General features: G+C 55.3%; 1 protein-coding gene across 2 annotated transcripts in view; it reads left to right on the forward strand.

Moving 5' to 3' along the window:
• The window catches only part of SYK (spleen associated tyrosine kinase), a 70,177-nt gene that overhangs the window by 10,015 nt on the left and 39,148 nt on the right, over positions 1–21,014 (forward strand). For both annotated transcript variants that reach the window (XM_046022492.1, XM_046022491.1), the window contains exon 2: positions 19,538–19,997. In XM_046022492.1, the coding sequence (XP_045878448.1) occupies positions 19,584–19,997 (414 nt within the window). In that variant the 5' untranslated portion in view covers positions 19,538–19,583. The remainder of the gene's footprint in view (positions 1–19,537; positions 19,998–21,014) is intronic.

A 21,014-nucleotide genomic window follows, 5' to 3' on the forward strand; every position in this document is an offset into this window, starting at 1 on the left:
TGCCCCCGGCCACCGCCCAGGCTCGGTGCGCCCCCAGATGCTCAGGCTGTCTCCACACATTCAGATGTGGTCTGGCGGACGGCTCACCTCTGCACTTTCCCCACGAGTGCAGCAGCCGAGGCTGAGAACAGGTGAGCAGGACTGCAGAGCGCATGGCACGTCTTTAAAGCCTGGCCACGTTGCCATCGAGGGTGGTTGTACTGGGCGGCCGGGCATCACGGCAGCCACGTGTGCCTTTATTTGCAAAGACTCTGATCCATCCCCACGGTACACGGACGTGCGTGCATGCGTGCTTGGATGTGAGAAACAGAGGCATCACTCATCTTCACGCCTTCCTTTTGCACTTGCATCATGAGGTCTGGATGTCTGAAGTTGGGGAAGAAGGACTGTGAGGCGGACGTCAGCGCATTCTCTGCACCAGCCGGCCGACTGGTAGAGGGTACGAGCATGCAGAATGGTTCTCCAGGAAAGAATGTGCCACCTGGCCTGATGGAAAGACTGGCCTGTGGCATTTTCCACCCGAGGGCATTCCCATCTGTTGGGTGACTCTGGCTCCCCTGTACATGCGTGAGAGGGTTATTTTCTCATGAGAAGGACCCGAACGTGTTGCTCCAGGTTGAGAACAGGGCCATGGTTTCTTGGTGTCTGTGGCTTGGCTTTGGGGCCTCACCAGTTGCAGCAGATGGTGACATGGGGGCTGCTGCCGCTATGGGCCATTTGGGGACTGTCTGTGGCTGTGCCCTCCCCGGTGCTGACCCCGTCCATCCATGCGCCCACACGGGGCCCAGGGCTGGGCTCACCCGGAGAGCACCCAGGACCCTTCCCACATGCCTGTGTTTGTCCTTTGCAACAGAACTTTTAGGACCACAGTTTTCACCCATAAATGTCCAGTTCCTAGAAATGCTCCTCCAGCCCGTCTGGGGTCGGCACGGGTGGCAGAGACAGAGCCTGCACAGGGGTCTGGCAACCGTCCTCGTTCTTGCTGGCTCACCTGCAGGACGAGGCTGGACGTGCTGCTCCGGTGCAGAACTCTGGGCCGCGGGTGCACGTCTGGGGTTCGCAGATGCACCACGCAGAGCACTAGCGATCGGGCTGCAAAGGAGGGGCCGCTGCAGGGGCACACACACACACACACACCAGCTCATTGACCGGTCAGTAGTGAGTCTGAGACACTGGAGTGGTGTCCAGGTGTTGCCCGATGATGGTCCCGAGGGAACAGCCTTGGAGAGAGTTACTCACAGATGAGTCCTTGGGTAAGCGTACTTGGTTCGGTTTGGTTTCTGGAAGAATCAGCTACTGTCTCGTTCAGGATTTTGAGCTCATGGAGAAAACCTTAATACTTGTTCATGGCTCTGCAATAATAAAAATAAATCCAACATCGTTTTCTCAAGATATTTGGAATCCGAGGTCCTGCCCATGTAGAAAGGGACGTCTGAAGCCGGAACACTCCTACGGAGGCAGAAAGAAGGAAATCATGCAGATTTCATGACATGCTGTGTTCCTCGCCATGCGGTCCTGGAGTGTGCACCGTGGGCTCCTGTGTGGCGAGCGGAGGGGCGGGTGTCCCAGAGAGGCCATGGCTGTGGGAGCCTGTGACACGGGGCACGGAGGCCCGTGCTGCCAGGTGGGACCACCCCGCTGGGCACCCGTCCCTGTCCCTGAGGCTCCAGCCCCGCCTCTCCCTGCAGGCCTGCAGTTTGCCTGTTTCTGGAATTTCTGTGCTGCTTACTTGGGCGAGAGATAAGGCAGCCCAAGAGCAACAGTACTGAAGGGTTTGGGAATTCTGGAACTTTCTTTCATGATTCAGCCCGTTGTCAGGAAGTGTGGCAACACGGGCTTCCTACACGTGGCTGGGGGCCGCAGGCAGCGCTGACAAGGCAGCCAAGGGCACGACGCTCTCACCTGCAGGACTGTGTCCGAGGACCCGGGGTGAGGGTCCCCGTCAGGGTGGGGGTTTCCCAGAATGCTGTGGCTTCTTCCCCAGCCGTGTGACTGCCCGCCGCCCGGGGCCGGCTCTGTCTGGGTCGGCGGGGAGGCCCAGAACCTTCGGTGCGGGGTGTCCGGCGTGAAGCAGCGGTTCTGCAGCCCCCAAATCCCCCTCGGCCGCACCTGTCGCCTGGAGAGCCTCCAAACCCCCAGAGGGCTGGCCGTGCCCCGGGAGACTCTGAGCCCTTTGGGGCTGGAACCCCATCACCCAGCACTCTGAACAGTGTGTCACCTGGGCTCTTCTAAGCTGCAGGCACAGTGGAGGGGCATTGCTGAGCTCTAGAACTTTCTTCAGCTTGCTCGTCGAGCTTGCTCGGGAGCACAGACCTCTGACGATGCCTGCCTCCGGCAGCAGGTGGCCTGGGCTCCGACATGGTGGTGGAGACGGGCACGGGCACGGCGTCTGTGGGGCCGCTGAGCATCTGGAGGGGGATAGCCCTGCTCTGGCCTTCTGATCGTGGCAGAACGTCAAGACTTCCCACCTCCCGCAGCACTGTGGTCCCTGAGCTGGAAGGGCACTGCCCGCCGCCAGCCAGAGCCCGCTGCATGGTCTGGCTTGTGCTGGGTCCACCGGCCCTGGGTCGGACGGGCTCCTGTCCTGGTGGGTGGCCGGGGACAAGTCTGAGGTCTGTCATTCACGCACCCCGACAGGCTCCTGGGCTAGAGAATCCAGGGGAGAAGTCCTCTGGCTTCTGAAAAGCGACTTTAATGGAAGCTCTGAACATCTGTCCATTCCTGCCCTGAACTTCTCCGGCTCGGGGACCTCGCATGCCAGGGGTCTTCTTTGTCTTCCTCGTGTTTCTGGGCTGAATCCCTGGTGGATTTCCCTTCCATCGTCCTCGAGCTCCTCCGTCCACCCTGTGCTCCGTGACTGAGCGCCTGTTGGCCTCTGCCCTCGCCCTCCTCCCCGACCTCCGCTGCTGCCTTCTCATGACTGTCCTCCCCTCCCCATTCACTTCGTGTCGCCGGTTGGAGCTGCTGTTTTTGCCAAGTGGTGATTCTGGTGAGTGTTTGGGTCCCGTGGCTGTGTGTGTGTGTGTCTGTGTGTGTGTGTGTGTGTGTGGCCATGACCTCATCTGCCCCTTGGGACAGCCTTCTGGGGTAGGTCCCTATCTGTCTTTGTGTATCTCCTTGGGTTGTGTTCATGGCTCTGCGCAGACCCAGGGTAGGCCCCTTCTCTCGGACATGAGTCATGCTAGGGAGTGGCCCAGGGAGGCTCTAGGCCTGCACAGGGCTTTCCTTGTTCTCAGTAATGCTGTGAGTGAGAGAGAGAGAGAGAGAATTGCATTAATGTTTATTTCTCCCCAAGGAGCCTCCTCGCCATTCAGAATCTCTTCTCCGTCCTCAAAATATGGTTGATTCCCAAAATATGGCTGATCCCACTTCTCGGTGGGACCCCTGCTCTGTGCACTTGGCCCGAGGCCTGCAGCTGCCCCCATGTTCCCCAAGGGGCTTCGCGCTCCCAGGGTGAGCTTTGCTGCGTTGGGTTCTGCTCCCACAGTCTGTCTGGGTGATTCCTGGCACTTCTCTTTCTGGTTCTCATGAGGTGACTTCAGAGAGGACGCAGTCGTGACATCTTTATCTGCGAACACGTGAGCTATGTGAGGTTCTGGTATTTATCTGGAAGAGCATTTGTCATTTTCATTAAACAACTGAGTTTCTTGAGGAACAGTTAAGAATAAACAAAAGACAGTCAGAAAGACCAGGAGAGCTCATGGTCAGGTAATCTGCTTCTGCCGGCCTCTCTGATCCGTGCGGCCAGGCAGGGCTGTCTCCTCGGCTGGCTCTCTGTTCTCCTCAGCACGTTGATTTATTGGCCAAGTTCCACCAGCCAGAATAGTGCTGGGTGCTGGGGCTGGAGCATCTTTTCTTTTTTTTTTTTTTTTTGCCCTTATTTCTCCTAAAAGAACATTGTGAATAGAGTGAAGGCTACGTCCTTTTTGCAGAGAGTAATTTGCCCAACGCCAGAAGCCAGTGAGCAGCCAGACTGGTGCTCAAAGTCGGGTCCCTCCGGGGGCAAAGTCTGTTCTTCGTCTCCTTTACTTTGCACGCTGCCATGCCGTTTTGTGTACACGACATTGCGTGGCTCGCCCACGGCAGAGTCGATGTCCACAGTAGTGGCCCGGACAGACTCGTTCACGGTGGACTGATTTTTGATGTGTGTATGTAAAGCCTGTGTTTTCGCGGGTGCCAGGAACGTTTGCAGAGCCCGCAGACACGGCAAGGCGGGTTGTCAGGGGCTGAGATGAGCTGAGATGAATCAAGGCGTGAGTCTGGCCCGTACGACTGTCTTCTCAGCGCTGTGTGCGTGTCACAGTAACTGCCCCCGTCTCATTGCTGTGGCCCGGACGCCCGTGTGAGTACTCAGGAGGCCTCTCAGAGGGGGAGAGGGATGAACCTGTGCTTACCTTCAGCTTCTTCTCCGAGACGACGTGCTCTCTGTGCCCAGCGCCTGCGGGATCTGTGTCTGCGAATCCTCCCACTCACTGGAATTCACTTGAGACCGTGAACCCAGAGCTCGTGGCCCCCTCATGGACCTTGACATGCCGAGAGCGGCAGGGGTCAGCTCACAGGGCCGTGCGCGCGCCCAGCTCCGGTGGATGGACGCCCTCTGCCCACGTGTCATCTTGGCATCGATCAAGTCCCACATCTTTTTTCTTTTTTTAATTTTTCTGCTTTTTGTGGGTGACTTTGGAGTTTGAAGCTCAAGTACAGTGTGGGGTCCCGTGTGCACGAGGCTGTGAGGCATCTTCTGGAGAAACGGCATGTTCGATGGGCTTTCTTTGGGCAGGAGTTGCGATGTTGCTGCTCGTGGGCTCAGTGTTAATTAATCAACGATATATATTAAATCAGGTGTCTTTAAACAGAAACACACCAGGGTCAAGACTGTGCGTTGGTTGGTGCTTGGGTGTGTGGGATCATTGCACACCCCACCGAACAAACCTGTGCTTCCCCTCAAAGCAGCAGTCCTGTTTTCACTAACTCTGTCCTCAAGGTAACTCTTGAGGACGTGAATACCACACACGAGCACAGCTGACTGTATTTTGTTTCTTTCTTGTACAAAGCAGGGAAATAATTTTTTTAAAGATTTTATTTATTTGAGCTAGAGAGAGAGAGAGAGCTAGGAAGAAGTGGGAGAAGCAGGCTCCTTGCTAAGCATGGAGTCCCACTTGGGGCTTGATCCCGGGACCCTGGGATCACGACCTGAGCTGAAGGCAGACGCTTACACGACTGAGCCACCCAGGCATCCTCATAGCCAGTATTTCTAAGGAAATATGTTTCTCATAACCAGGGAGTGATTTTATGGCAGACTGACTTCCAGATGCTCAAGCGGGTGACTGATGATGTGGTAACATGCTCAGCCTCTGGGAGGGTCCTGTGGCTCACACTGTTCAGACCCCCAGGTCCTCGGAGCTCACATTCCGCACAGGCTGACTTGGAAGGCGGGAGGCAGACATCCTCGGGGCACCTAACGAAGGCAGTGGGCATTTGCCTTCAGCCGCTGTGGACTGCGTCGTCCAGCTTGGATGCAAGGGGAGGGGTCGGCACCTGCCGTGTGCCCACGTCCCCACCAGACACTGAACCAAAGCTTTGCTTTTTAACATATTTCTGAGTTCCTCCAATGCACGTGCAATTTATAAACTAGGGGTTAGGACAGGAGCTCTTGAAGGGCCATTTTGGTGAATTTCGGGAACTGAGTGAAAACTTTGTTGAGAGAGAGAAACTCCCGTGGGTTGTAGTCTTAAGACCTCCACCTGCTTGGGTTTTATCTATAAGAGTCTCATTTTGAGGATACCTGGAAAGCATTTTGCTCAGGTGTGGTAAGACACTTAGATGCGGAAATGAGTGTCGTGAAGGAAGCAGTGTTTGTGCTCACAGACGCCTAGAAGCAGGAGGGGCCACACACACCGCCCTCCCCCCAGGGAGGAAGCACCGAGGGCTGTCAGGAGGCAGAGGGAAATGGGAAAGCAGGAGCAAACCCTGTGGCTTCTGCAGGAAAGGCGAGGCAGGGTGTACAGGCCTGAGATCCGTTCCTCGGAAAATTTCACTGGGTTCTCGGGTGTCAGGGCTGTTCACCATGGCCTGACACCTGCCCCGAGGGTGTGAGAGCCCAGGGGAGGAGGTGGATGGGGGGTTGGTTGGTTGGGATGCGGAAGGATCCCTTGTAGGAGAGCCTTTACTGTCGACAGAAATTGTCCAACGCTGCGAGGGGCGGACTCTCTGGGATCCACAAGATCCAGACATCAGAACATCAGAAATACAGAAAATAAGAAGAAGAATAAGAAAGTAATGAGAGAAATGATGTATACAAGCCTCACGTGGTTCTCATGGTGATGGCTGAGAACGAGCCCCTCATGACTGGTAGTGGGAGGAGAAGCATCATTACGAAATGCACCCGGAGCCTTCTCCTCAAGAGGCTCCCCTCCAGGGAGAAGATCTTGTCACCACTGTGTCCCAGCCTAAGGATTCCTCATACTCTGTTCCCCTCCTTGTGGAGGGGAATGATGTTGATCACGGTGAAACAGTGTTCCTCTTGTGGAGCGGATGATACAGACCCATCATTAATGGGGTAAGGCTTCAAGTAAACGGATTGGAACATAGCAGGCAGGAAAGGGAGCGTGGGTCTGGGAGAAAAACAAGCTAGACCACTGCAGAAACATTTGGGAAGGTCAAAGCTCTGTGACCGCGGCACACTGAGAGCCCAAGAGTTAATGGCAACGTACAGGAAGCTTCCCTTCCGCATGCCTCACCTCCACACGGACAGGCGCAGGGTAGCCCCGGGGCGCAGCTGAGAGAACGAGGGCAAACAGGCCTCTGAGAAGGAGTAGCTAGGGAAGGACCCAGAAATGAGACACAGAAGAACGTGACGTCTTGCACCTGTGGCTAGAGAAAACGTGGAATCCTAGTGTAGTGAGGGAAAACCTCACTCCTCGGTTCCTTCTGCCTGGTTCAACCCTGCCAGGTTCCCAACAGCAACAACAACAAAAACCAAAAACAAAACAAGAAAACCAAACCCTTCAGGTTTCGACAGAAAGAATGACAAGCAAGCTAAAGGGAAGCGGAAAAACAGCCAACACAACAAGGATCCAGGAACCCGGAGAAAGAAGAGAAAGCCAGAGAGAAAATCTTGAAAAAAGCCGGAGAGGGATGGAGACCCTACGCACAGAGGAACGAGAAGAGTTATATGGCAGACTTCCCGTCACAAACTGCAAACCAGAACTGAAGTTGTGAAATATTTGAAGAGTTGAGGGGGAAGAAGACGCGAGTGCCGACCTAGAATCTTCTGCCTCGCTCAAGGGTCCTTCAAATGTGAAGGAGAATTCAAGACTCTCTTGGACAAACACACACGAAGAACATTTCCCACTAGCTGACTGGCCCTACAGAGAGTATTAAAGGAAGCTTTTCAGACAGAAGGAAAAGGAGAGTGATCTGAAACTTGGATCTGCCTGAGAAAAAGAAGAGCATCAGAGAAGGAAAAAGTGAAGGTAAAATAAGATATTTTGCTTTTCTTATTTTTAATTGATCCAAAGGCAATCGTTCGTTTAAAGCAATAGAAGTAACAGTGTGGTAGTGATTTTCACATGTCGATAAGTGAAAAGAAAGGCGGGGTTGTCACAGACGCTGAAAGGGAAGACAGGAATGCTGGTAGGAGGTGGTGTATTGTATGGGGAGTGGATAGTGATATTTGAAAGTTAGACTGAAAATTTAGGTTTTGGGTGCCTGGGTGGCTCAGTGGGTTCATCTTCTGCCTTCGGCTCAGGTCATGATCTCAGGGTCCTGGCATCGAGTCCCACATCGGGCTCTCTGCTCAGCAGGGAGCCTGCTTCCTCCTCTCTCTCTGCCTGCCTCTCTGCCTCCTTGTGATCTCTCTGTCAAATAAACAATTAAAGTCTTTAAAAAAAATTTAGGTTTTAAATGTATATTGTAAACTCCAGGGAAACCACTAAAAATTTTTTAAAGTTATGCTGGAAAGATCTACAATGGAATGCTGGGAGTAAAACCAGAGAAAAGCAGAAAAGCAAAATGTAGTAAAATGCTTGAGTAAAACCAGAGAAAGCAGAAAAAGAAGAGAACAAAGAGACAAAGAACAAATGCAATGAAAAAAAAGTTACAAATGCATTAGATATCAATCCAACTAAATAATCAATTTCTTTTTTTTTTTTTTAAGATTTTACTTATTCATTTGACAGAGAAAGAGAGATCACAAGTAGGCAGAGCTGTCAGCCATGAGCGGGGATGGGGGAGGCGAAGCGCAGAGAGTGGGGATGAGGAGGGGAAGCAGGTCCCCACTGAGCAGAGAACCCGAGGCTCGAGGCTCGATTCCAGGACTCTGACACCATGACCTGAGCTGAAGGCAGAGGCTTAACCCACTGAGCCACCCAGGTGGCCCTAAACAATCACTTTCAAAGCAGATGGTCTAACTATATATACCAGTTAAAGTACAGCGTTTATAGGAGTGGACCAAAAACATGACCAAAACCTATGTTGTCTACAAAAAACCCTATCTCAGAGGTAAAGACACCTGCAGATTAATACAGGAATGGAGAAAGATATCCCCACCAATCAGAATAAAGATGGAATAGGTACATTAATTTTAGCTAAAACAGACTTGAGAAAAATAGAAGATTATCAGGGAGAAAGAAGAGTGTTGCATGACAGTAAAGGGATCAGTTATCCAAGGAGATAGAACAGTCCTCAACATGTACACGCATGGCAGCATCAAAATACACAAAGCAGGGCGCCTGGGTGGCTCAGTGGGTTAAGCCTCTGCCTTCGGCTCGGGTCATGATCTCAGGGTCCTGGGATCGAACCCCGCACCGGGCTCTCTGCTTGGCAGGGAGTCTGCTTCCTCCTTTCTGTCTCTCTGCCTACTTGTGATCTCTGTCAAATAAATAAATAAAATCTTTAAAAATATACACAAAGCAAGCGCAGACTGAACTGAAAGGGAAATGGGCAAACCCAGTATTTCAACTGGAGATCTCCCATACCTCCTGTCGGTAATTGATGGACTAAGTAGACAGAGAGTTAATAGGGGTCATGATGACCAGAACAGCACTGCCAATCCCACTGGTCTACTTGACACTCATAAACTGTTCGATCCAACAACAGAAAAATACACATTCTTCTCAAACTCACATAGAACGCTCATCAAGACAGAGCACGTTCTTGGAAAACATATGTACACATATTTACATGAATAAAAAATAACATAAATTATGTTCTCAGAATACAAGGGAATTAACCTAGAAATCAGTAACAGAAGGATAGCTGTAAATTCCCCCCAAGTTTTTAAATTAAACAACAGACTTCTAAATGCACTGTAGATCAAAGAAGTGTGAAGAGAACTGTAAAAGTATTTTGAACAGAATAAAAATACAAAATAAAATTTATGGGATTTAGCAAAAATTGTGCTTAAAAGGAAATTTATGGAGTTAAGTGCAAATATTAGATAAAAGGAATATTTATAAAATCCATAACCTGTGCTTCCACCTTAGAAAACTGCAAACTAAAAAACAGAAAAAGCCTAAAGCAAGAAGAAAAGAAATAATAAAAATGAGAGCAGAAATCCTTGAAATTGAAAACAGGGAAACATAAAGAAGAGACAAATTAGCAGTATCAGAAATAGGAGACATCAGTACTGATACCATGGAGATCAAATAATCAATGACCAAATAGTGTGGAAGATTCTGTCCTCACAAATGAGATGGCAGACGTGAACCAGAGTAGTTCCTGAAAGACACAAACTACCAGGACTCAGAAGGAAAAGGAGCCTGAGTAGCCTTGTCTCTTCAGTTTTTTTTTTGTGTGTGTGTAATTTGTTATTTTTATTTATTTATTTTTTTTTCATTTTATTTATTTTTTCAGTGTAACAGTATTCATTCTTTTTGCACAACACCCAGTGCTCCATGCAAAACGTGCCCTCCCCATTACCCACCACCTGTTCCCCCAACCTCCCACCCCTGACCCTTCAAAACCCTCAGGTTGCCCCAACCTCCCACCCCTGACCCTTCAAAACCCTCAGGTTGTTTCTCAGAGTACATAGTCTCTTATGGTTCGCCTCCCCTCCCCAATGTCCATAGCCCGCTCCCCCTCTCCCAATCCCACCTCCCCCCAGCAACCCCCAGTTTGTTTTGTGAGATTAAGAGTCATTTATGGTTTGTCTCCCTCCCAATCCCATCTTGTTTCATTTACTCTTCTCCTATCCCCCTACCCCCCCATGTTGCTTCTCCATGTCCTCATATCAGGGAGATCATATGATAGTTGTCTTTCTCCGATTGACTTATTTCACTAAGCATGATACGCTCTAGTTCCATCCACGTCGTCGCAAATGGCATGATTTCATTTCTTTTGATGGCTGCATAGTATTCCATTGTGTATATATACCACATCTTCTTTATCCATTCATCTGTTGATGGACACTTGTCTCTTCAGTTTAAGTCAATAATTTAATAACCTCCTCCCGGCCAGGGTCAGGGGAGGTCTTTGCTCAAATGGTCTCACTGATGGATTATATCATACATTGAAGGAGGAAGTTATACCAATTTTCAACAATTTTCTCTTCCAGAAAGTAGGGGCAGAGGGGTGGAGACATGAGTGTGCCCTCATGCTCAGGTTAATGTGGACCCAGTGCGTGGAGAGAGACTTCAGGCGGCACACACATGCAGCTGACATGTGCTTGTCTGTATACTTTCTCCGTCGTCTGGAGGCCGTGGCATTCTGGCAGCCGCGAACACACCTTGTGCTCAGATCTTGGTCTCTAATACCACCGCCCATCATAAGGAATAGGGAAACGAGAGTGTGAAGGAGGGGACCGAGACGCATACTTGAGACACCCTCAGTATCTTCAGTGCAGTGCCCCCAAAACACCACACAAACCACAGCGACAGGGCCATTGGCCCAGGGCACAGGAACAGCTGGAAGGGTTCCCAGTGGCCACACAAGGCCCGTCAGAGCAACAGAGTAATGTTTCATTAAAACCTGATGCATGAATTAAATAACCTTGAATCCATACTTAAAAATGACTGAACACGTAAAGAAGAGGGAAGCATAGACCCATCTGCTCTGCAGAAGAATCCCAGACAATTTATGTAGATCCTCTGCGCTCTAGGGGCCGGGACTCTCCTCCCCTCTCCTGATGCATGGACGGCACAGAGTTTCTTCCTTCCAAATGGGGCGGGACGGGAAGAGGAGGGGAAGGGGGAGATCACCTTCACAGTGGAGAAACCCGACAGACGCCGGCTCGGCCCGTGTCGAAGAGGAACCCTACGGTGATAAGTCACGTCGATAGCGCGTACCCTTGATCTGATGTGAGGCGGATGGCACTTTCTCTGGGGGGTTTTTCTCCCCAAAACACATAACTTCAGTCTAACCATGGGAAAAACATCAGACAGCCCAGCTGAGGGACCTTCTACAAACTGCCTGAGCAGTCTTCCTCAAAACTGTCGAGGTCATGCAGGACAAGGAAAGTCCAAGCACCAGTCCCAGCCAGCAAGTGCCTAAGGAGGCATGAGAGCGCAGTACCATGCGATATCTGGGCTGGAGTCCAGGGACATAAAAAGAAGGCATTCGGTAAAAAACTAAGGAAATCCTTAAGTAATAAATAGTAATAAACATAATAATAATAAATCATAATATTATATTAGTATTAATATAATTATATTAATTAATGTATTAATTAATATAATTATTATATATTAATCAATGTAATTAATAATAATAATAAATAGTAATAAACGAGGGCTTTACTTAAGAATAATGGGTCACTGTTGGTTCGCTAGTTGTGAGGGACATACCGTGTCCTGTAGGATGTTAAGAACAGGGAAACTGGGCATGGGGTGTATGGACATTCTGCACTATCTTTGTGATTTTTCTGAAAATCTAAGTATATCCTAAAATGCTAAGTACTTTTACAAACTAAAAGAGAAAGAGATGGACCGATACCATCTCTGGCCTCCTGGAGGCAAGCGTTCGTCCAATACACTCATCATAAGTCAGAACTGTGCAGTGGTGCGAAGGGACGAGCGGGGTACCTCGCTGGTCTGGGAGCATCCGAGGATACCGTACTCAGAGAGCCCATGGGGAGTGATGGGGGGGACGCGCGTGACCCTGAGATCAGAGGGCAGAAGGCGCGTGAGCAGCATATTGGTGTGACCAGGCTTTGTGGGGAGGGTGGCGTGCTTGGAAGGCGGAGGCTAAGACGGGTCCGACTGGAGACTCAGCCGCGCAGAGAAGGGAGCTTCTTCAGAGGACGTAGACTTCGTCCTGAACAGCCACACGGATGGCGTTGTGGGTGCAGGTCCTCAGACCCGAGCCTGGGAAATCACAGAGGGCCGGGCCTCACCCCCACGGCTTCTGATTCTGCAAGCCACGTGGGGCCTGGACGTTTCCATTCGCATTTCTTGAAAGCTCCGCGTGATCTGCTGTTGCTGGCCTCGGGGTCACACATGGCCAGCCTCCGCTGCACGGGGTCAAGGAGGGAGCTCCGAGTTTGGTCAGAACGGCCTGCCTTGCGTTGGGATGTGCTGGCTGAGGGCCTGTTCCCACGCCCCCGAGGGCCTCTGAAGGCTATAGCTAAGGAAGGGCTGGCCTCCGGCACTGCTTGTCCCACGACCGCCTGTGTGTCCTTTGGGAGGTAACGGATGTCCTCATCAGTGCCAGGCCTGATGAACCTGGATACCACCACCTTTAGGGATGCAGGCGAGTCAGCTGATGCCCTGGGAGCCAGCGGCGGGGAGCTTCCCTCTGTCATCCTGTCATCCGGGTCACCGCCCACTGTCGCTCTCACGGAGCTCACCAGCCAGGCGGGCCCTGAAGGTGCACCTGTCCTCCCGGCGGCTTGGTTCATCATCCATAGGATGGTGTGGTGCTTGCACAGACCCGCCTCTTCTGTAGGCCCGGGATGCAGGATGCCGTCTGTTACTTCCCGAAAACATCCTCGTGAGTCTCCTGGACGCATCAAAGTGGACCTTCCGCCAGAGTTCTGGAAGCTTCAGCACGTGGAGAGGGTGTCTCTCTGTGTTGTGCCTCCTGTGATGTTTCCGAGTGGAGGCTGGCCTCTCCTAGCTCTCCCAAGTGTGGGAGACAGCGCAGCTCGGAGTGTGAGGGCCAAAAAGATTTGGGTAGACCCAGCTTAGCACGTAGACAGGAAGACCGTGTCTGCTCAGCCTCGCCAGCCCCCTGCCAAGAGCTGCCGTCCTGATCAGATTCTCTAGGATTTCTCTCCTACTTGATACAGTTTTATAAGGGAATTTGATACTTATAATGTCTAGGATTTTTTTTTAAATATATATGAAATATCCATGAAATTTTTGGTAGACGCAGCTTAGCACTTAGGTCCCTGGGACTCAAGGACAGGCTCGCGGTGCTGAGTCTGTCCCAGCGGGATCATGTCCTTGGGGTTGACTTCCTCTGAAGGCACCATTGAAGGGAGCCTGTGGCCAGGGTGATCGGCACTTCTGCTTTCAGGTTGGTTTTGTGCTGAGGCTGGAGGCGTGGGCCCACTTCCCTACTTACAGACACTGTGCAGCTGCAGGAAGGACTCCGGCTTGTAGGGGCTTTTCTGCTCTGTGTCGCTTCCGCTGTTCTCCCTGGGAGAGCTTCTCTCCATCTTTGTGGGCTTTTCCGCCTCGCACACGCCCTCGCCGTCCTGGGCTCCTGATTCCAGACCTGCGTTTGAATCCAGGAAAGGCAGCTAGGTCGAGCGTGTGGAGGCAAGCACATCCAGCAGCCTGGCCTCCCGCTTTCCCCTCTCCCGCGGGGTTGGCAGGAAGGGGCTGCACTCAGGTTTCAGCAGGTCCAGGTCTGCCATTTTCCTGCTGCAGCCCACACCCTCCTGCCCAGCACACGTGAGCGCCGTTCCAGTCCTTCCTGTGGTCGTGTGGCCAAACCGCCCTTCCCCCCGTCGTATAACTTCGGCCACCTACTCGAGCACGGGGCCTGCTTGTGTCACGGGTTTGTGACATCTGCGAGCCCCATCCTCAGCTTCCGTCATGTGACGCCGTCGTGAGTCCCCCACAGATGCGCTTGCACGACGAGACGGTGCGGGATAGTGACTTTGAACTTACACGGAGCAACACTTGCTGCCAATGTCTTACCCCACACGAGCGCGTCCCTACGGGTTCAAACCAGGTGGTTTGGCTTCTCCCGTGGCCACTGGCCCCTGTGGTTTGTGTGAATGAGGTGCAGGGATGGGGACCCCAAAAACAGTATCCAGAAGCTGAGAACCTCAGCCAGGCCTCTCTGGAGGAGCCCAGTCTCTGCGGGGTGACAGGTCTTCTCTGGAGCGTCGCCCAGAGCAGGACGAAGGAAACAAGGCTGTTTTGTGGCCCGTCCTGCTTCCCTGCACGGTTTGCCATGAAGAGGCCAGAGAGAGGCACTGGTCACATTCAGTGGGTTTGCATTTGTTATGTCATCGTCTTCATTTCTCCTGCTTTGGGGACACCGTGGCTGGGTGTCCGGGGCCCTGCTGGCAGCAGCCCCAACCCCTCCAGGACAGCAGGAAGGGGATGTGACCTGGTGACCTCTTGGATGTCCTCTTGTGCTCACGGAGTCTCCGCTAAGCCCAGCTCACGCATTCGCAAGCACGTCCTCGCGCCTCAGTCCCGCCCGGGCTGTGCATGCTCGTGTGCGCCGGGACCCCCGGGAGAGGCCGTGCGGATGCAGCCCTGTGTCCCCAGTCCTATCTCAGGCCACCTGCCGCCTCCTTCCCCTCCCACCCCGGCCCCTGCGGGAGGACGCGGCTGCTCATCTCTCTGATCACCCCACGTGGAGGATGAAATGCCGGCTCGTCGCCAAGGCTCTCCACAGGGAAGCTGTTTGCAATCCAGACTCACCCTCTCTGTGCAAGTCCTGAGCTGGGGCGAGTCCCCCGGGGCCCCACCTCCTGGGGCCAAGCCTGGGCCAGGCCTGAGGGCCGCACTCGGCAGACTCAGGGTGTAAGTGAGCAGGGGCTCCTGGCGAGGAGCAGGACCGGCTGCCGCTTTGCCAGTCCCACTGGGAGGCAGGAGTTCTGTAGACAGCAGAGCCCCTGGGGTTCGCAGCCCTGGGCCCCTGCAGCAGACCCCTCCCCTGAGCCGCTTCTGCTGCTCTTCTCCTGGAGGAAAGACACTCACTCTCCTTCCCGCAGGGCACCGAGCAAAAGCACTTGCACGTAGTAGCTGCTCAGCGAACGTGAGGAGAGCATGACGGGTCGCTGTTTCCGTGCGAACTTCACTCACCACGGGCTGGTCATTTGTTTGTAAGAAATTCGTTGAGAGCGAACATTTATGTTGACGTCAAAGCTTAGTATCTGTGATCTGTGCTGATACGCAAGGGAGAGGGATCAGGCAGGTATGAAGCAGGATTCTGTGGAGTCTGAAAATCTAGCTGCTGCCTGAGAGGCGTCTGTCTGTCCTCGGTGCGCCGTCCTGGCCCTCGAGTTCTGGAAGCATCGGACGAACTCAGTCTGAAGGTTCGGTGATATGTTCAAGTGAAACGTCTCCTCTACTACTAAGTGTTAGTAAAGGAAAAAAATCACTTTCTCTGGCCTTAGATTTACTGTTTGTTTCTGAAACATGTGTCTCCATCTTCTGAGAAGCTGTGCTTTCCCCCAAATGCAGAAGGGGGGACACTAGGTAGAGACAGGATTGTACAATCTTCCCCGGGGGGCCGGACCCGCAGCAGCGTGGCCTGCCGGTGGCCTCAGGGAGGCTGGGGACAGCGCCGGGGGGTGGTCTCCCGGAGCACAACCCCGTATCGCTCAGGAAGCCGGTGGACACGGGGCTGGCTCGGGCCAGGCGCCGGGGGTCCTGGGTCTCCATGCGCGGCCCCAGCATCTGTGTCCACATGTTTTCTCCGAGCGGCAGATCCCCCTGTGGGAGACAGTGCCTGTCGTCCTCTGCAAAGTGGCCCAGGGTGGTCGTCCAAGTACGGGGGTTGCTCGGGGCCGGCCCCCTGCACCTGCCCTGACCTGGTCACCGTAACCAGTCAGCCGGCCCCTGGCCAGCCCAGGAAGCCCTATTGCCCCTGTAGACTGGGCTCGTTCCTCTTTCTTATGAAAATGAGTGAAACCCACAGACAAGGCGGTTCCTTTCACAACAGTCCCACACGGACTTCTCTCAGCTTCGAGCTGCGGAGGGAATTCCCAGGCAAATTTTTATCAGGGCTGCTTTGCATCGAGGTAGCTGTGTGGCTCCAAGGATCCAGGCCAAGGTATCTTTAGTTCCCCTTGGTGGCAGGGCTCTGGCAGAAAGTGTCCCCAGATTTTGCCCAGAGTCCGGTTCATTTCTGCCACTGACCTCAGTCCGTGTTCTGTGGGGAGGCTCTGGGGCCCAGTGACATGGTGTCAGCCACCTTAGTCTGCTAAGCGCGGGCGGAGAGGTCCCCTGCAGGAAACGAAGGGGCCGCACCTGCAGGAACCACGCTTCGCGGCTCTCAAGAAAAGCAGACGTCTCCCAGCACCGGTCACGGCCTCTGGCAACGGGGCAGAAAAAGTGCGAAGACACAGCCGGCCCCCTTCACGGCTGAGGTTAAAGCACTGAAACAGACAAGGATTTCGGGAATGAGAATAACACTGTCGAGAACGTGTCTTACCCCAAGGCAGGGTCGTGCATCTTCAGCCACGAGGGAGGGTCTTTGCCGGGAGAGGGAGCCACGTCGGGTGGTCTGCCCCCCTTATCCACAGACGTCATGATTATGAAGTCACCTTCTCGCCGAAATGTTTCTGCAGCCCACAGCCAGCGCTCACCTCGTCTTGTGGTCAGCTGTGGACGTGCGCAGAGCGGCACGGGGCCCAGGGGGCTGCATTCGGCCTCCTTGTTCCGTCCGGGCTCATGCTGCAAACAGGTGTCCTCTCCGGGGACTACTTACTGCCATGTTTTTTACACTTCTTTTGTGCTTTTGGCTGGTGACAATGTTGAGAATGTCCCCAGGCTTAGTACCAGCCAGCGTGGTGGCGGGGCCCGGTTCCCTCCCGGGACTCTGCTAGCTTCCGGCCCTCCGCACCCTTTGCTCACAGTGATGGCGATAGTGAATTCACCAGGGATGTTTGAGCGTCTAATCTAGTGGTGACATGTTCCCTCCATGTTAAAGCAGTGGAAGGAACATGTCAGATTAGCGGCAGCCTGGACCACGAGCACAGCGGTTTCTGATCAGGCGGCCTGGGGGTCATTGGCCCAGGGGACATTTGAAAACGTCTGGAGATGTTTGTGTTGTCCCCCCGGGGGATTTTGGGGGTGCCGCTGATACTAGTCAGTGGAGGCCGACTGGTCATGGACAAGACAGCCCCCGTGACAGAAGGACGCAGCCCGAACGTTGGGAAGCCCTGAGCTAATGTAACGTCGCGGATGACGGGAGGGGCCGACAAGGGGGGTGAGTCACAGTGTTTCCGTGCACAGTGAGGGCGGGGACATGCTTGGGCCCCCGTGGAAAAGGCAGCATTTGTTATCTAGAAGCCCAGTGTGAACACCGGGGTGCTGAGACCACTCACGGTCACGATGGGGGGACACCAAGTGCAGACCCAGGAGTGGCCTGTGCCCCTGCTGGTTTAGGTCCCTGCCATGGAGGCACTGAAGCCGGCCGCACTTTGGAGAGGGTCTTGGGTGAAATGGAACCGTGTGGGAAAAGTGCCCAGGACGGGGAGTGCTCTAGAAATAGTGTGATGGGGACAGGGAGGGGGTTCGCCGACATCGCCTACCGCCGCGTAGGGAGTGGGCCGTGAGGAGGGCGGTGGTGGGGAGACCTGGGCAAGACGCATCATGTGCGAGAGGCGGTGGTTTCCCCCGGGTGACGTCGGGCCAGATGGTGAGAGCCACGGCTTTGGGACGTCCTTGGACGAAAACTCATGAGAGATCCTGGGAGAACTCCTGGTCCAGTCTCCCGCATGGAGCTCAGACGTGCCAGGAGCGGGCACGCCGTCTGCTGACTCCGGAGGTTAGTGAGCTGTGACGGGGAGGGGTCTGCGAACCCTGGGGTTTCATCCTTCCCAGGTTAGGACAGAGGGAGGCGCCCGCGGGCACGTGACATTGATGTGCCTGTCGGACAGCCGGGTGGGAAGCCCAGGTGAACAGCGTTCCGGTCAGGAGCTCGGCGGGCACGGCAGGGTGTGGGGTTGGCGAGCATTGCCACTGGCGGGGAGGGGCGTCTGCAGGGAAAGGATGAGGCTAGAGCCCAACCCCAGCTTGCAGAATAAGCGAAGGAAGGAGCCATGGAAGAAGGGAGACTGACCCACTGAGGCAGGGCCGCTGGGCTCCATCCAGCGCTCCCAAAGGTCAAGCCAGATAGGGTGGGCAGGGGTTGACCTTGGGTTTGGCCACCTGGTGACATGGGCAAGAGCATCGGCGGAGATCGCCGGTGGGAGAGCCGAGGGACGGGGCGGGGCTTCGGCAGCTATGGAGCAGAGGTGGGTGAGGCGCCTGCGGGCCGCAGCCCGTCGCTCTGCACCACCCCTGACGAGGGCACGTTGACCTATGCGCGTGGGCACCAGCTCCTGAAAACGGAACCTCTCTCTGGATGTGTTGTTTTGAAATACGCTTTTATTAACCAGCCGGTGTTTGCGGCCACCTGCCACGTGCCAGGAACCGTTCCGGGCACCCAGATGGGGCAGCGGGTGCTGGCACTTGGGTGGGGGGCCGAGGCGGGAATCGCGTTCACGGGGGGTCCCCGCGTGGGAAGGGACTGTGGTCCGTGGCGATGAGCTTGGCGGGGGTGGGGGTGAAACAGCAGAGTGAGAGATGCTGCCCCGGGTGCCACAAATCATGGCTCCGTGTCCTGAAACGGTTTCTGTTGTGAGCTGCCCATCGGACCTGGGTCGTCAGAAGGCCGGGAGGAGGCAGGGAAGCACCTGCCCGGAGGAGCTCACCCCACACATCCCGCACCGTCCCGCACGTCCCGCAGCTCCCTGGCAAGCTGGCTGCGCGAGCGCCGGCCGAGGTGGGGGGTGGGGGGTGGGTCCACTCTGTGGGGTCCGGGGACCCCTCTGTGTCTCAGTTTGGAGCTTTTGAATAAAGAGGTTTCAGGTGTGGAGAAAACTCACGGGGGATGTTGAAATAGGTCAAACTCAGGCAGCAAATTCTCCCCGTGGGTGTTAGACCCAGTGTGAGCCGCAGACTTTCCCCGGGGCCGGAGGAGAAGGCAGATCCGGCCTGAAGGCAAGCCGCAGGTTGGAGGGCGTGGGGCTGTGTCCACGGGCCGGAGGAGGGAGCTGCGCAGAGCGGACGCCACTGCCCTGGTCCCTGGGTCAGCAGCACGAGCGGCCCGGCCGGAGGCCCCACAGCCCGGGGATCACCATGGCAGGCTAGCGTTGGTGTCCGGAAAGCAGGGGAGGACGGCGTTGCTGATGAGCCCGGGGGGACCCAGCAGACGGCCCTGGGGGGTGCTGGAGGGGGTACAGCCCGGGCCTCACAGACGGTGTTCACGCCCCGAACTGAATAGCCCAGGTCTGCCCTGCCTGTCCTTGCCAGAGGCTTCCCGCCGGTCGGGCGGACCTGGTCCGGCTTCCCAAGGGCCAGCGGTTCAGGACCTGCACTTGCTGCCCGGGGCCTGACCCACGTCCCATCTTCTCTCTCCCTGCCAGGAAGACCCCCGCGGTGGGCCGTGGGCGCTGACGGGGAGGCGCCGGCATGGCGGGGAACGCGGCCGACAGCGCCAACCACCTGCCCTTCTTCTTCGGAAACATCACGCGGGAGGAGGCGGAGGACTACCTGGTCCAGGGCGGCATGAGCGACGGGCTGTACCTGCTGCGCCAGAGCCGCAACTACCTGGGCGGCTTCGCGCTGTCGGTGGCCCACGGCAGGAAGGCGCACCACTACACCATCGAGCGCGAGATGAACGGCACCTACGCCATCGCGGGCGGCAGGACGCACGGGAGCCCGGCCGAGCTCTGCCACTACCACTCGCAGGAGGCCGACGGCCTGGTCTGCCTCCTCACCAAGCCCTTCCCCCGGCCGCCGGGCGTGCAGCCCAAGACCGGCCCCTTCGAGGACCTGAAGGAGAGCCTCATCCGCGAGTACGTGAAGCAGACCTGGAACCTGCAGGTGCGTCGTGGCCCGGGCCGGCGGCCGTCTCCTGGGGGAGTCCCCGGGAGTGGGGGGCCCTCCTGCCGGCTGTGTGGGTCACCCTGGCTGGCCTGCCCACTCGGGCCACCCAACAGGCCACCAGGAGTCAGCAGGGGGTCGCCCTGTTCAAGCGGGTGGGTTCCTGATTCTGTAGCTTCCTGAACGTCTCAGGCAGAACGTTCCGGGCGAGCAGGCGGGGCTGCAGTGGCCCCAGGCTGGCCGCCCGGCGTTCCCCCAAGCGCCCTGTTCTGCCCCGGGCCTGTGCCTAGTGACGGGCCCTCAGTGCCACTCGGAACTTCCCTCTGCCCGCTGTTCCCAGCCGCTGGGAAGGAAGACCCCAGCTAGTCGGGTTGGCCACAGGGACATGGTGTGTGTGATGAGTACGCAGTGACACGCCATCCACAGGCCCCAGGGTGGGGTGGGGGACAGCTCATTCCCGCCACATTCTTCCCAGACACTGAGGTCCGGAGCTAGCGGGTGGCTGCAGGTCTCCACACAGACATGGGTGTCCGGACATCTCCTGCGCTTCCCGGGTGCTCCCAGCATGGGTGGCAGTGGCCTCCGACGCCCACGGACGTGCGACAGGACAGGCTTTGGGGGACGCTACACGGTGACTGCTTCCCTCCTCGAACGGGATCTCCGCGTACCCGGCTGCACCGACCGAGAGCAGCACCCCAGCCAGCCCTGGTCGTTAGCAGTGCGAGCCACGCCTCAGACCATCTTACGTTTTTAAGAGTCCGATCAGACTTAACACACAGTAAAACGAAGCTTTTGGGGCCTACAGTTCTGTGACTTTGACCAACACAGAGCGCCCGTAGGTCCCACTGAAACCAAGTGAGCAGCCCACACCTGCGTTCCGTCCCTACGCGCTGCCTTTGCCAGAACGACGTATGTGAAGGGACCACACGCCCCCTCACTTGGATTCATTATCTTTTTATTTTTACTTTTTCTTGTCCCTCTTTACAACGTCCAAGAACCCAATGTGGGGTCCTCATT

The sequence above is a fragment of the Meles meles genome, chromosome 11, assembly GCF_922984935.1.
Source record: "Meles meles chromosome 11, mMelMel3.1 paternal haplotype, whole genome shotgun sequence".
NCBI lineage: Eukaryota > Metazoa > Chordata > Mammalia > Carnivora > Mustelidae > Meles > Meles meles.